Source organism: Mus caroli, chromosome 2 (genome assembly GCF_900094665.2).
Source record: "Mus caroli chromosome 2, CAROLI_EIJ_v1.1, whole genome shotgun sequence".
NCBI lineage: Eukaryota > Metazoa > Chordata > Mammalia > Rodentia > Muridae > Mus > Mus caroli.
Genome location: NC_034571.1, coordinates 146,132,576 through 146,147,110, shown reverse-complemented (window position 1 = coordinate 146,147,110; position 14,535 = coordinate 146,132,576). Strand labels below are relative to the sequence as shown.

Here is a 14,535-nt window from a genome sequence, read left to right as displayed (position 1 = left end):
GACCATGGCTTGTTCTGAAGCGCTTCCTTCAGCCAGAAGGACAAACTGTCAGCGAAAGTTCACAGGATTTGATGGAATATGTTAGAGAAGACTGGGCTCTATATTTTAAGATTTTTTTTTTAAAATTTATGTGTATGTATGTATGTATGTGTGTGTGTGTGTGTGTGTGTGTGTGTGCCTACGTGAGATTCTGTGAACCATGTCGGGCATGTGCTTTGACAGTCAGAGGGCACCAGAGTCCCTGGAACTGTAGTTACAGGCGGTTGTGAGCTGATTGATGTAGGTTCTAGGCCCTCTGTAGGAGCAGTAAATGCTCTTAATCTCTGATCCACCTCTACATCTCAAAGAGTGAGTTATTTTTTTTTTTTTTTAATTTAATGTGTGGGTGTTTTGCTTGTATTTGTCTCACTATTACCATATATATGTTTGGTGCACACAGAGGTCAGAAGGAGGCACCGGATCCCCTGACACTGGAGATACAGATGGCTGTGAGTCATGATGTGGGTGCTGGGAACTGACCCCAGCTCCTCTGGAAGAGCAGCCAGCGCTCCTCACCACTGATCTATCTCTCCAGGCTCAAGACTTGGGTTGTATTGAAACATGGCCTTGTGATGTAACTTAGGCTGGTCTCCAACTAGTAATCCTCCTGTCTCAGCCTTCTGAGGAGCTAGGGTCATAGATGAGTGTCAATTAGGGACAATTTAAAAGATATAACCTGGGATTTTCTCTTTACTGTTTCTGTTTTTACTCTCTCTGTTGAAGAAGGATGCAGAGGCTCAGAGCCCTACCTGTGGGATTTGAGAACTCCTGCCTCTAGGGTCTCCTGTCTCCGGGTCAGGGATGGCAGTTTCAGGGTCCTGCCAGATGGCAGGTCAGCACAGAGACAGTTAGTCTTCTTTCCCTTGGAAAGTAGGGCACAGAAGAGGGTGGATGAGGAAGGAGTCTGGAAGAGGAGGCACCGACATGCTGCTGGGTGAGGGCAGAGTGCTGCATAGGCTGTGGGGAAGGTAGGTGGTTGGTCAGCTCTGAGATCCCTCCGGTGTAACTGACATGAAACAAATGTTCTTGGTACCCGCAAGTAGGCTGATACCCATATGTGAGTGGAGTAGATCTTGGAGATGACCCACACAACAGTGGAGAGTAGGCTGTGACCAGCTGCTGTGGGAGGCCTGGGAGCCAGAGGTGAGATTGGACCTCAGAGCTGTCCCTTGCCCAGGGAGTAAGGATCCTGGGCATCATCATCTGCCACCAGGGGATGAGGGACTTGAGGAGCCTTGGCCATAGCTATGTCTTCATCTTTGACATTCAAAACTGGTGAGCAAATGGGGGTGGAACAAATCGCTTTACGGTGACCAGGTGGCACTACACACCAGAAGTTTGGCAGAAACGTGCTTTGGCACTGAATACTGTCCCTTCCCAGCCACTACTCCTGTCTTCCTGTAAGGGCTCTTGTGTGACTGAAGGCTGTGACTGGGTGTGGGGAACAACCCAGGCTAAACAAACAGATGCCTATTGTCTTGTCCCAGAACCGTGGGGCTTCAGGGAAACCTCGGAGATAGTGGCTGTCATGCGTGTCTGTGTAGGAAAGGTCTTGGTGATAAGGTGTTCCCTGAGGTGCCATGAAGCCACTGGCTGAGTGCCTCGTTCCATCTACCACTCAGCTCTGCAAGATGAGAACCATGATTCTCCCCACTCCACAGAGTAGGGCACAGAAGCCCACCTAGGAGAAGCCACATCCTGTTTGTCTGTCTCCAGAGCCATAGGGCTCAGAGAACATAGGACCCACCATATGAAGTGTGTGTCTCCCCATCCAAAAGCCATCCAGAAGGGAGGCGATCCCAACCACAGCTACTGTTCTGTGGTCATGCCATTTCCATATGACAAAGACCTGTTCAGTTTGGCTCAGAGGTGTCAGGACCCCACCCTCACATCTCTGTCCACATCCCAGGCCTGCCAGAGGTGGAGTGACTCCTGTGCTGGACAGAGCCACCCTGACAACAGAAGCCATGGGCAAGTGTTTATTAACTGCGGGGGGGGGGAGTAGTCTACACAGCAGGCTTCCACACTCCTGGCTGGGACCTGGCCGGGGCTGGCTGCTACTGTCCAGGTCTTCATCAGGAGGGGCGGGGAGCCAGGGTTCTAGGAGGAGGCTGGAGTGAGCTTGAGGGCACCCTGGAATGGAAGGGGAGTCAAGCTGGTTAGTTTTCACCTTTGCTTTGGTTTTCACTTCCTGCTTTTTGGGGGTTGCCCTACCTTTGTCCTCCATGAAGGAAGGCCTCGTGTTGGGGCACACACTTGTGCAGAGCACATAACAGGGTCAAATGAAGGGTTTGTATGTGAACAGTAGTATCTTCCAGCAATCTGTGGCCAGGCAAAGTATTCGTATGCGGTGGCTGGATTGTGTAGGACAGTTGTCCCCAAACCCACAATAGAATGCAAAGAAATGTTATAAAAGTAGATTCCTGGCTGTCTCCAGAGAGACCTGGACACCTGAGTTTTAAACAACTGTCACTTTAAAAAGAAATCAAACCAAAACTAAATGTAATGATAAAACTTGCTCTGATCTACTCCCTGGCCCATATGTAGCAGAGGACTGCCTTGTTCTGGCCTCAGTGGGAGAGGATGTGCCTAATCTTGTAGAGATTTGATGCCCCAGGGAAGTGGGGTCAGGATGGGGTGGGGGGAGTGAGGTGAGTGTGTGTGGATCTGATGGGGGGAGCACCCTCTCAGAGGCAAAGGGGAGGGGGGATGGGGTGAAGAACTCTTGGAGGGGGAACTGGGGAGAGGGGCAACATTTCGAATGTAAATAAAACAATTAAAAAAAGATTGTATTCTGATCTCGTCACAGCTCTGAGCAATGTAGAGTTGAGTAGTGATCACATGACCCTTGTGACTGTTCTCCCGGCTCCCCTCACATACTGGATTGAAGTTCTGAGGAGCCAGAGGTTTTTTTCTGCTTTGTTCATTGTTGTGGACAGTGTCTGTACATAGTAGGTGCTTAATAAATGCCCACTAGCCAGCTGACCAAGATGGGCACTGTACTGACTGGCTCGAGAAGAAGCTGTGGCTAAAGTAAGAGGAGGTTACCGGGGCAGGTGTCAAACGTAAAATCTGACTGTGCCTACAGTGGGTACACGTGTGGCTTTGGAAAACTATCTTGCTGCCGTCAAGTCTCAGTTTCCCCATCTGTAAAAGGAGATCATACCAGGATCCACCTCCGGAGCCAGGTGTGAGGGCTGACAGCAGAGCCGGTGTGGACAGCGCTGTTAAGACTGACACTGGTGTGAGATGCCCGACACAGCTACAGCCCCTTTCCTAGCGGAGGCCAGGGTTGTCACCTGCTCAGCAACCATTTGTTTATTAAGCCTTTAGTATGTGCCAGGCCTATCACACTGGGGACATCTGCATGGAGAACTGAGCAGAAACTCTGGTCTGCTCAAGCTGAGGTTACCACCGGTGTGTGTGTGTGTGTGTGTGTGTGTGTGTGTGTGTGTGTGTGTGTAGCTTGAGATCTGCAGTCCTTGGATGCTACCTCATACCCTAAAATTCCCGATGAGCTTTCCTGGAACAGTACCCACCTCAGCTTCAGAGTCTTTGGGCTTGCCAGTACTTTTGATATGACACTTCTCCCTCTATCCACGGGGCCCACCATCTTGCCTTTCAGGTGCCAGCAAACATCACCTTTTCAGAGAGGCCCTCCCTGTCTATTCTATCAAAACCAGCAGCCCCTTCCCACTACTGCCTTCTCTTCTGAGTCTGCCTTCTTTTTCTTCCCATCCTTTATTTACTCGGGGCTGTTTACTAGTTTATATAGGTGGTTTCTCTTGCTACAAAATAGGCTCTTCCAGGGGGGTACAGCATTATCTGTTCCTATGGCCGGAAGCACTAGGAGCCATGCATGGCACATATTACAGCGTGGAGAAATATTTCTGTGTAAGTGAGTGAAGACATGAACAATGGGAAGTGGGGTAGGAGGAGCAGTGACTTTTCACTTACAGGTGCCCACGTCCAACAAGTGACCTCAGGGCCACTCCCAGCCTTCCCACATTCTTCTCACCTTGCTCACAGACCACACGGCTTTCTCGTATCCCAAGGCCTTGGACATTGACATGGGGACTCCAGTTCTCAGTTTGCCTGAAATAATGAATGTTGTCAGAGAGTGGTGGGGACCATTGTGGGCATGCTTGCAGTTCCTGGAGGCGAGCCTGGGATCTGGCACACAGGACCTGGTCTGTTTCCTTCCTTCTGCTTGCCTGTCCTCTACTTCGGCATTCACCCAGCCCTCTGGCATCAGCTTCTGGTTGTCCCACAGTGCACCTCATGTTCTTTAACACTCTTGTTCAAGAACAGTCATGGCTCCCATAACCCTCTGTAGAAGTTTCTCCACCTGAGATTTCTTACTCTTGTAAAGCAAAATTAAAAAGGTGATGATGTCACAGGTACCAGCTCTCCCCCCTCACACATGTTGATGATGTCATAGGGTACCAGGTCTTCCTACCCCTCACATATGGTAGTGATGTCACAGGGTACCAGCTCTCATACACCAGTGATGATGGCACAGGTACCAGCTCTCTCCACCCCTGACATACATCATCTCCTTCCCACCTCCGAGGAAAGCACTCTTATTTATGCTTTCACAGGTGGAAAGCCCAAGGCTCAGGAGGATCAGGGAGCTTGTTCAAAGCCAGCAAGAATGTTGGGGACTTGAACTCAGTCTGCCTAAAGCCTCTTGAGTGAGGTCTAGCTGTCTGCATCTGGTTCCAGCTGGCCCTGTGAACCTGGTGAGCTCATCCCTGCCTGCTTTAGAACTGGCATAGTAAAGGATCAGGCTGTTGAGGGGATGCCAGGCAGGAGAGGTCTTCTCCAGTTGGTGACTAGGAATGCTCCCCAGAGCAGGAGGAGTTAGAACTAGGCTTAGGTAGGTCATGAAAACAGGAGTCCCGGGTGAAGACAGGAGGTGCAGCAGCCTAGGGAGGGCCTTGAGGAACGAAGCACTCACCGTTCTCATTGGGCAGCAGTGTGTATTCAAGGATCTTGGTCAGGGTGTCCTTCAGGACTTCAGGCTGCGAGGAAGAGGGAAGGCATTAAAGGCTCACTGCCAGGTCCTCAGAGCCATCTCAGGTTCCCTGACTTGTCCCCCCATGACAAGAGCATCCAGCAGACATGTTGGAATATCAGGTCTCCTGCAGGCGGAAGCTGCCAGGGTCTGAGCAGATAGACTGGGGAGCACCCCCACTGCTCTGGGGTGTGGCTCATTGAGAGCTCTCTACACTCAGAGACTTTGTTGCAGCTGGAAGTGCCTGAGAATTCTGCTTTGGCTCTGGGGTGTGGCTCATTGAGAGCTCTCTACACTCAGAGACTTTGTTGCAGCTGGAGGTGCCTGAGAATTCTGCGTTGGAAGAGAAACCAGATGTCCAGATTTCCACAAATCTTGCAGTAAACGATTGTTATTCTAAACAAAACCCTGTAGAAACCGATGGAGGGTCAGATGTGGTAATGAACACCTACAATCCCAGCAGCTAGAAGGCAGAGGCAGGAGGATTGTCCTAAGTTTCAAGGCCAGCTTGATGTACATAGTGAATTCCAGGCTAGCCAGATCTACATAGTGAGAACCTGTCTTGAACAAACAAACAAACAAACAAACAAACCCTACCACCTATAACAGTAGCAAAACAAAACAAAACAACAACAAAAACAAAGTGAAACCCCAAAGGTGAAGACAAGAGCCAGCCCAGTTCAGGCTATGGACTTGGGAAACTGGGGAGCAGAGGAGAGGGGCTGCCCAGGGTCAGCGGAGGGGCTTTGTTTTATAATAGAGTGGTGCAGATTTGTACATGGTTGGTGTTCTCAGCAATATCTGCATACAGTAGGTGCTCATACGGGAGCCTGCAGGCTAGACTTTGGAGGGTAGTGAGAAGACCACCAGCCCACCCCAGGGCTTCCTGTGATATCTCTTTCTAAGCAAATCCTGGCCAGTGTCTCATTTTAGAGCGGCCCATTCTGGCCCCTGTTCCCTTAGAGATAATCTGGTAATACTTACATCGAACAGTTTGATATCTGAGATCATCAGCTTGATGCGCTCAATACTGCAACAGAAGATGCCCATGAGAGTGGTCCCTTGGAATCTCTGTCAATAACTGTTTATGGAGGACCTGCTATGTGCAAGGCACAGGCAGGCTCTCATGAGACAATGGTGAAGCAGGGAAAGTCCTTGCTTCATGGTGTTCACATTCTAAAGGGGTTGGACAGTGGCCCAAAGGACAGAAAATCACCCAGGAGCGGGGGAGGGTTGGTGCACTTGTTAGGTCAAGTCCTTTCTGGGAGGGGTTGAGGGGTCCCTAGTTACCATTCAAGTACTTGTATAGAAATGCTAGCCTGGGTGACAGGATTGTTTGATTCTTATATCTCTGCTATCTATCTATCTATCTATCTATCTATCTATCTATCTATCTATCTATCTATCTAATCTTATCTACCATCTCTCTATCATCCATCCATCTATTTATACCTAGCTATTATCTCACCCTGTACAGGCTGATCAGAATGTTCTCCTGAGCCTAACTTTATTGCTGGAGCCTCCAGTTGGAGTCATTGAACTCAGTCTGGGACAGAAGGTGGTAGACCTTGCAGGACTGGCAGGGGTGCAGAGACCACTTCAAAGCTGGGCCCCAAGGGTTTAGTATCTAGGCTGTTATAGCTTTTGTCTTAAAAATTTTCAGAATGGGCTGTTTGAAGCCTGGGGTGATGCGTGCAGGCCAGCCCAGTGGTGGGGTTTCCTTGTTCTGTGGCTCCTGTAGAGTCCCTTCATTTTTCTGTTTGGAATTCCATCTTTAAGGTCAGTCCTGGCAAGCCTTCTGTCATCAGCCCTCTCTGGTGCCCCCTGGTGGGGGATTAGAGACACGCATAGCCTGGGCAGCTCAGCAGCACTTAGCACATTTACCTGACGTTATTGAAGTTGAGCATAAGCCGGTTGTCTTCTGTGAAGAACTGAGCTTCATAACTGGCCTCCTGCAACAAGACAGCCCAGGACCCACTTTTTAAAAAAGAGAGTGCATCTAAAGGGAGGGTTATACAGGGAAGATTGGGGTCAAGGTAATCTTGGCTACTGGCTCTGTGACCTTGGGAAAAGTTCGACCCCTCTGACGTCACTTTCCATGCCCTAGCCCCTGATTCACAGGTGCTGCTTAAGGCTTGGGATGACACTGCCAACACAGTCAATACCTACTGCCTGCTATTGTGTGTCAGGCAGTTCACGTGGCTTCTTCAATAAGCCCTACCACCCCCTGATCGGGTCCCATCAGTCCCCTGGTGTACAGGGAAGTGACTGAAGGGCAGAGGAGGTCAGCAGCTCCGGTAAGCCCTGGACATTGTTAGTATTGTTGCAAAGCTCAGAGGCTAAGTCAGGCTTGCCATTCAGGGCTCAAGACCTGCATCAGTTTGACCCAGAGGGCTGAGCACTGAGCCCCATTATAGCGGCGATGAGAGAACCAATTTCTCCTGCAGTGCCTCCCACTAGCCATGGAGAGTCATCAGGGAGTAAGTCATCAGGTCTGGGAAGGGGCTCCCACTGTCTTTTCACTGCAAGGCCAGAATGCCAAGATGAACTCTCTGGGAGGTACCAATAAATCTGTAGTGTGTGAAAGGCATCCCTGAAATTGTGTGATGTAGAGCTGCACAGAGAGACCCTGCTGTAAGGAGGAGTCAACTCCATCTACTCACAACAGGTACTGCCTGCCCCCTTGAGGAAGCCTGGTTGGCCTCACTCCTCAGAGCCCACCCAAGACTCTACCCTTCTCCAGTCTTCTCTGCCTCTCCCTGCATTTCTCTCGGCTGCATGTGGTTGCTGTCCTACTCTGACCCACCCCCTTCCCTTCTGGGGTGAGGTTGTCTCTCAGCTACGGAATGTTGCCCTTTCTCTGGAAAATGCCCCTAGCTGGAATGTAGCTGCCTTGATGGAAGCTACAGTCTCTCTATCCCTAGGGGCTGCTGGTGTTAGTGACTAGCTGATGGGCCCCCGAAGTTCTTGACTCTTGGTTCTTCTCTCCCTCTCTTCCCCACACTACTAGGTGATGCCCCAATTCATAACAATGAAAGAGTGACCCCCAGTTTTTAATCACAGACACTTAAACTCACAATGCCGAGAGAGAAGAAGGGCCGGACATCAGTGTTGGTAGGGAACACTTCCAGCACAACACTTTGGGCTGCCCTGGCACTGCCCTCGTTCAGCACAATGTGGGGGGTGCTGTGGGTGAAGATCTTCAACATCTGGGTGGGCCCCAGCTTGTTGGCTGCCTGGAACGACATCAGACCCACACTTGATCACAGGGCACAGGCCCTTAGTGTCCCCTGTGGTGTTTCTTGGTCTCCAGCCTCTGTCCTTCCCAGCACCCCTGGGTGGAGTGCCACCTCCCTTCAGGGATGTTCTCGGTTTCTTAGCCTGAAGCAGGGCTCAGAGTTTCTCTCTTCACCCAGCTCCAGGCCATTGTCCGCCTTTCCCTGCCTTTCTCTCCACTGCATGTGATGGCTGTCCTACTCTGGCCCACCCCTTCCGTCTGGGGCCAGGGGGCATTGCCCTTGCAATGGGTCGTCACACTGGAAATCATCAATTTCAAGTTTCTTTGCTAGACTAAAGAAGCCTCTGGGCTTCCAGGGGGGCCTGGTTCCCTTAGTGGGAAAGAAGAGAGGAACCCACATCCGTTCTACCCTGCAGAGACCCATGAACAGAGTCAGCGAGCACCTAGCAAGCTCTAGGTGGCAAACAGACTCACCTCTTCATTGATCTCCTTGATGTCCATCTGTAACTGGCGGGCCACATCAGGAATCTGGAGAGAGGGGGAGGGGTGTGAGTCAGTTGCATTAATCACGCTTTCAGTATGTGAAATGAGGACCCTGATCAGTTAGTGATCTGTGCTATTGGGGTGCAGGCACCATCTCTGGATTCCTCAGTATCCAGAGTGCCTTGGAGCTCCCCCTGGATATTTGGGGGAGGAAACAGACACATCTGGTCTCTGAAGGCAGAACCAGGGCCCAAGTTGGGTGTTAAGGGAAGACTTTGGCTCTAGCATTGAACATCACAATCAGGGCAGAGCTGATCGTTACTGGGAGTTCCCACCTCAGGTCTCTCTCAGTGGGCAGATGGCATGGGGGTGAGGCATCCCCCCCCCACAGCGAGGCTTACCACGAATCTGAGCAGGATTACAAGCTCCTCCTTGGGGACCAGGGTGGTCACAATGGCATTCACCAGGTCCTGCCTCACGGTCAGGCTGAAGGGGGCCCCGTCTAGGGTGGTCTCCATCAGGGAAGCCGCAGAGTCGTTGAGCCAGTTGGTTACCCTCGCCTGTGAGTCCAGCAGCTTGGCCTGAGGAGACACAGAGCAGGGCACGGTCTGAGGACTTCAATAGCCCATTGTATCCTGTAACCAACTGGAAGGAAGCAACTGTGTTGAGGGGAAGGTGTTTCTCAAAGTTTCTGTGGTGGAAACCTCATTCCAGGCCAGTAGGGTTGAGAGGTGGGTCCTTCAGGAGGGGACTGGGCCTTCATCAGTGGTTAGTGCTCTTGCAGGAGTGGCCTAGCTACTGGAGGTGGGAGTAGACCATCATGAAAGTAAGCTCAACTCCTGATTGCCCTTGCTCTCACCCTCCCTCACTCTTCGACTTCCACCACAGGCAGATGCAGCATGTTCTTGGATTTCCAGCTTCCAGGACCAAAAGCCTAGTAAACTTCTAATGTTTATAAATCACTCAGGCACTGTGTTCTGGCAACACAAGCTAGACTAAGGCAGGAACCCATTCTGTCTGTTTCCCATCTTTGCATTTGTGTCAGGAAGTTTAGATTGATGAAGGCAATGGCTTGTCAGGTACCTGGCAGTCTCCCCTCCTGACTCCCTTAGATTACCTCTGCTCTCCCTTCTCCCCTGTCTCAATTTCTTTTTCCATCCTTTCTTCTGTCCTTCTGTCTCACATTTAAAGAGATGGTATATTCCTATGCTTCCCCAGGCTGACCCCTAATGCCTGAACTCAAACGATCCTTTTGCCTCCCATCTTCAGAGCACCTAGGATTGTGGCTGCATGCTACCCATGACTAGCTTGTAACCAGCTTGTAACCAGAATGCTTGCTTTTCATTTAGGTTTCAACCGCTTAAACCCTTTAGGTGAAGGAAGGATTCAAACTGCAACAGAGCAGATGGAACTCTCCCACGCAGTGGTTTCCAAGACTCCCGAGAACCGGTCTGGGACTCATACCACCCACAGGATGTGCAGTAGGGGTTTTACAGAAGCCCATTGTTACTGAGCACCCCCTGTCTGGGAAGCCAGTGTGGTCTCATCTCATTGTCTCCTAATTATCACCACTTATAGTTTACAGACACGGAAACCTGCCCAGAGCTACATAGCCAGAGAGCCATGGTCTGGAAGTTGGGGCTGTGTGATCCTTGAGGATGCTTCTGTCCTGAGCCCATGTTGCAACATCACCAGAAGTTTGAGGTTGGGCAGGAGATTACCTGAGAGAAAGACCCTGGGACCCCTGCACACACAGGGTCGAGGTCTGAGGTCAGGTAGGTAGGTCAGACATGAAGTCTACCTGCTGGCTTTCACAGGATGCTTAGTGTATGGTGTTATCAGCTACGTACCCTGATGATGTGTAGATGTTGGTCCCTGGGTAGTCACAGAAGAAGAGCTGTTCCCTAATGTCCCCAGTATGCTCTGAGGTCTAGACACTCACCTTCAGGTTTAACAGGATATTACTGTCCTGGATAGCGGGAGACAGAAGGCCAAACTCCAGGGCTCCAGGGCTGAGGGCAATGGGTGCTGCTCAGGGCAAGAAGGAAGGTTGTGAAGGTGGAGGGTGTGTTTGGGTGGGGTAATTTTCTACTGCTTCTTTCTGGTCATTAGAGACACTGCCAGAGTCAGGAGAAATGATGCTGTTGGTAGTAACCATGGCAACCATTGCAGGGACCACTCCAAACACCAGCATAGAGCTAGACTTTAATGTGTTTAAAACCTTTGCTTCCCCCACATCATTGTAACCCACTCCAAGTGCATGGCCCTGCCCTGCCCTGCTTCACTGAGAACAGAGCAGCTAGAGAGACTCGGGAATTCCCATAACATTAGTGCCTTCCAGCCTTGAATCTGATTCTCTCTGTCTCTGTCTCTCTGTCTCTGTCTGTCTCTCTGTGTCTCTGTCTCTCTGTGTGTCTCTGTCTCTGTCTCTGTCTCTGTCTCTCTCTCTCACACACCCCTAATTGGAGTTCTCTCTGTCTCTGTCTCTCTGTCTCTGTCTGTCTCTCTNTGTCTNTGTCTCTNTNTNTNTNTNTGTCTCTGTCTCTGTCTCTGTCTCTGTCTCTGTCTCTGTCTCTGTCTCTGTCTCTGTCTCTCTCTCTCTCTCTCTCTCACACACCCCTAATTGGAGCAGGAAGGATCAGGTCCCAGCCTTCCCTACCATGAGTTTCCTCTGTGAGCTTAGAGGAGGCATAGCCATATGCCTCAGTTTCCCCATATGTGCAGTTGAGTGCACTGAGGGAGTGAGATGGTGCATATACAGCACCCAGCCCTGGATTTAGCCCTCATATGCACTAGGGGCTTAGTGATTTGTTCTGCTCTGCCCATGCTGCTATGCCTAGGCTGCTCTTTAATGTGCCTCTTTAGATTTTAAATCACAGCATGGTAGGGCTTTCTTCCCCTTTGTTGATTCCTATTATGAGGGGGCTGAGCAGGACCAATTTCCAAGGTTGAACACAGAAGTCCATGTCTTCTCCTCTTTTCTATTCTCAGGGAGGGAGAAATGACATTTGTTCTGGACATACAGCTCTCCTCTGCCCATATTCCCTCCTTTCAGAATCACACAATAGTCAGTCTACCATCCATCCATCCATCCATCCATCCATCCATCCATCCATCTGTCCATCTAGTGTGCATATATTTTTAAGCAACTCCATGTCAGGCAGAACATGTCCTGTATGCCCAGAACTTTTCTATAACCTTTAAATGTTGACTATAATCCGTTGAGGTTGGTGGGTAGAAAGCCTCATTGAGGAAACTGGGGACAAGGAGGTAAAGTGACTCCCCCAAAGTCAAGGATCAAGTCAGCAGTAGAGCTGGGTTTTAATCCAGCCCTACCTGGGTATTTGAGCCTCATGTAGAGTAATGGTTCTCAACTTATGGGTCATGACCCCTTGGGTTGATCCACCTTTTTACAGGGGTTGGCTAAGACATCATAAAACACAGATATTTACATTATGATTAATAAGAGTAGCAAAATTACAGTTAGAAAGTAGCAACAAAAATAATTTTGTGGTGGGGGGGGGTCACCACAACATGAGGAACGGTATTAAAGTGTCGCAGCATTAGGAAGGTTGAGAACCACTGCCTTGCACATATAAGGTGCTTATGAAGTTGAAGCTGCGGTGTCTAGACAGGGCTTAGCAGATGCCTGTTCACCTGTGCTGACCCAAGGTGCTGAGAGGACAGTCTCTCCTGGGTAAAGGTGGGGCCTGAAGGCTAAGCCTGCAGTCAAAGGGAAAGGCAGTGCAGACAGCAGAGCTTACCTGTTGTCAGTCTCAGGAAGTCTTCGTACATATCATCAAAGGCCTGCTGGATCACAGGGCACAGCTGTAATAGCACAAAGTCAGGGCTATTAGTGAAGAACCAGCCCCTTGCCTACTGCTTCCTGGGCCTGCTCTCCTCCTAGTCTCACTGTAATGCCCCAGAGAGTCAAATGTTCATCTGTGGAGTTGAGGACTCACAGATTTGCCCATCTCCGTCCCACCTTGCTGTTCAGAGTTCACAGCTGTCCTAAGGTCCGTTGGTCAACGGTTTGCCCTTTTCCTTGTGTCCAAACTCTACCTGGCCTGCCAGCTACCCTCCCCGGGACACTCATGAGTGCTCAAAGGAGCCCATAACTCTCTTAGAGGAAGCCAAGAATTCACTTATTCATTTCATAAAGAGTTCCTCCCATGTCAGACTCTAGGACAGAGGACCAGCTGGGCTGTCCCACCCAATGCTAAGCTCTGTATCTTTGGTGAGTTTCCAGCCCCAACAGATAGTCCTGTGCCATCAAGGAGTTCTCTGCCTAACATCGACACGGCAACTCTCAACCTAGGACGATTTTAGTCTCCGGCAAGACATTTTTTTTAGTTATCATTATGTGGCAGAAGAGCCATACTGACATCTAGTGGACAGAGGCCAAAGATGTTACTAAATATCTCACCCAGCAGCCCAGTCCCACAAAAAAGTATCAGTAGCCCCTAAGAGTCAGCAGTGTGGATTTAGTGGTTCTGCTGAAAGGGGGCCAGGGAGGTGGGAGTAAACATTTGCCCTGCTGTCTTTAGGACCTGTAGACCTTTTGTCTGATGTTTAGCTGCCCTAATGGAAGGACCGTCTAGCTGGCCATCCCATCAATATTCTTGTGTGATAGCAGCATGGTTTGAGAAATGCTAACTTTTCTTGTGAATAGTGTTTCTCTGCTTCCACTGGCTTTCCCAACCCATGACCCAGAGAGGAGAAGGAACAGAGGGGGAGATCTCCCCCTCCCCCTCCAATACCTCATCCTTCACTTCCTTCAACCCTAGCTACATATTAGAGTCTGGGACACAAAGGGATCCCATCAGACCTGTTGCTTTTGAATCTAGGATGGGACGGGACATCCATGTTTGGTAGCCTTCAGATAGTCCCGAAGCACAGGCTGGATGAGTCATGTCCACACTGAAAAGGGCTCCTTCCTTCTCTGGTGAGCTCCATCCCAGAGTGCTCTGCATGACTTCCTTCACACCCTGTGACCCACAACTATGGCCACTGCACCCTGCCTCAAGTGACCGTGCAAACCTACAGGTCAGAGTTAGCTTAGAATTACAAGTTCATGCCACTTCTGCTGAGAAATTTTTTTTTTTTACTATTCAAATACGATTCTGACTAAATTTTTGAAAATATTTGCATCTGGGCCCTACTTCAAGAAACTCCATCTTTAAAAAGAAAAATAAAAAATTTAAAACTATGCCTGCTGGTCATATTGGCACATGCCCTGGGATATGGAGGCAGGAGGATCAGGGATTCAAGGGCAGTCTGGGTTATGCGATACCCTTTCTCCCACTCCCACAACTCTCATGTAAGTGTTGAGAACAGACTATGCCCTTCTCTAAAAAACTGGAATAAAAGAACCTGCAATCCTCTCGGGCAGACGACCAAGGTCTGACACATTGCTACCACTGAAACCCACGAACCTCTGAATTTATTGTTAGTCAGCAAGTTCTGACACTGTGGAAAGACATGAAGGCCTTTGTCTATGTTTCTGGCATAGCATACTCACAACCGTAAGAAAAGATCACTTAACAAAGTGATTTCTTTCCATCTCCCTTTAAAACCACCTTTTGGATATGCTCCTCTGCTAATGCTCAGGGGTTTAAAGTTCTCATAACAATAAACCGTTGGCTTGACTTGGAAGCCACATATGTCTACTTATTTCCTCTCTTTCTCCTGACCGTCCATCTTCCTGCTTCCTCTCCCTCTCCCTCTCCCTCTCCCTCTCCCTCTCCCTCTCCCTCTC

At 49.9% G+C, this 14,535-nt stretch overlaps 1 protein-coding gene across 2 annotated transcripts in view; it reads right to left on the bottom strand.

Annotated features, from left to right (window-relative positions):
• Positions 1-2,004: 2,004 nt before the first annotated feature.
• Positions 2,005-14,535, bottom strand: part of Bpifb1 (BPI fold containing family B member 1) — a 31,465-nt gene continuing 18,934 nt past the window's right edge. For both annotated transcript variants that reach the window (XM_021156342.1, XM_021156343.1), the window contains exons 7-16: positions 12,542-12,605; positions 10,720-10,805; positions 9,179-9,358; positions 8,769-8,822; positions 8,134-8,292; positions 6,941-7,008; positions 6,041-6,086; positions 5,000-5,063; positions 4,058-4,134; positions 2,005-2,172 (exon numbers count right to left, since the gene is read on the bottom strand). In XM_021156342.1, the coding sequence (XP_021012001.1) occupies positions 2,140-2,172; positions 4,058-4,134; positions 5,000-5,063; positions 6,041-6,086; positions 6,941-7,008; positions 8,134-8,292; positions 8,769-8,822; positions 9,179-9,358; positions 10,720-10,805; positions 12,542-12,605 (831 nt within the window). In that variant the 3' untranslated portion in view covers positions 2,005-2,139. The remainder of the gene's footprint in view (positions 2,173-4,057; positions 4,135-4,999; positions 5,064-6,040; positions 6,087-6,940; positions 7,009-8,133; positions 8,293-8,768; positions 8,823-9,178; positions 9,359-10,719; positions 10,806-12,541; positions 12,606-14,535) is intronic.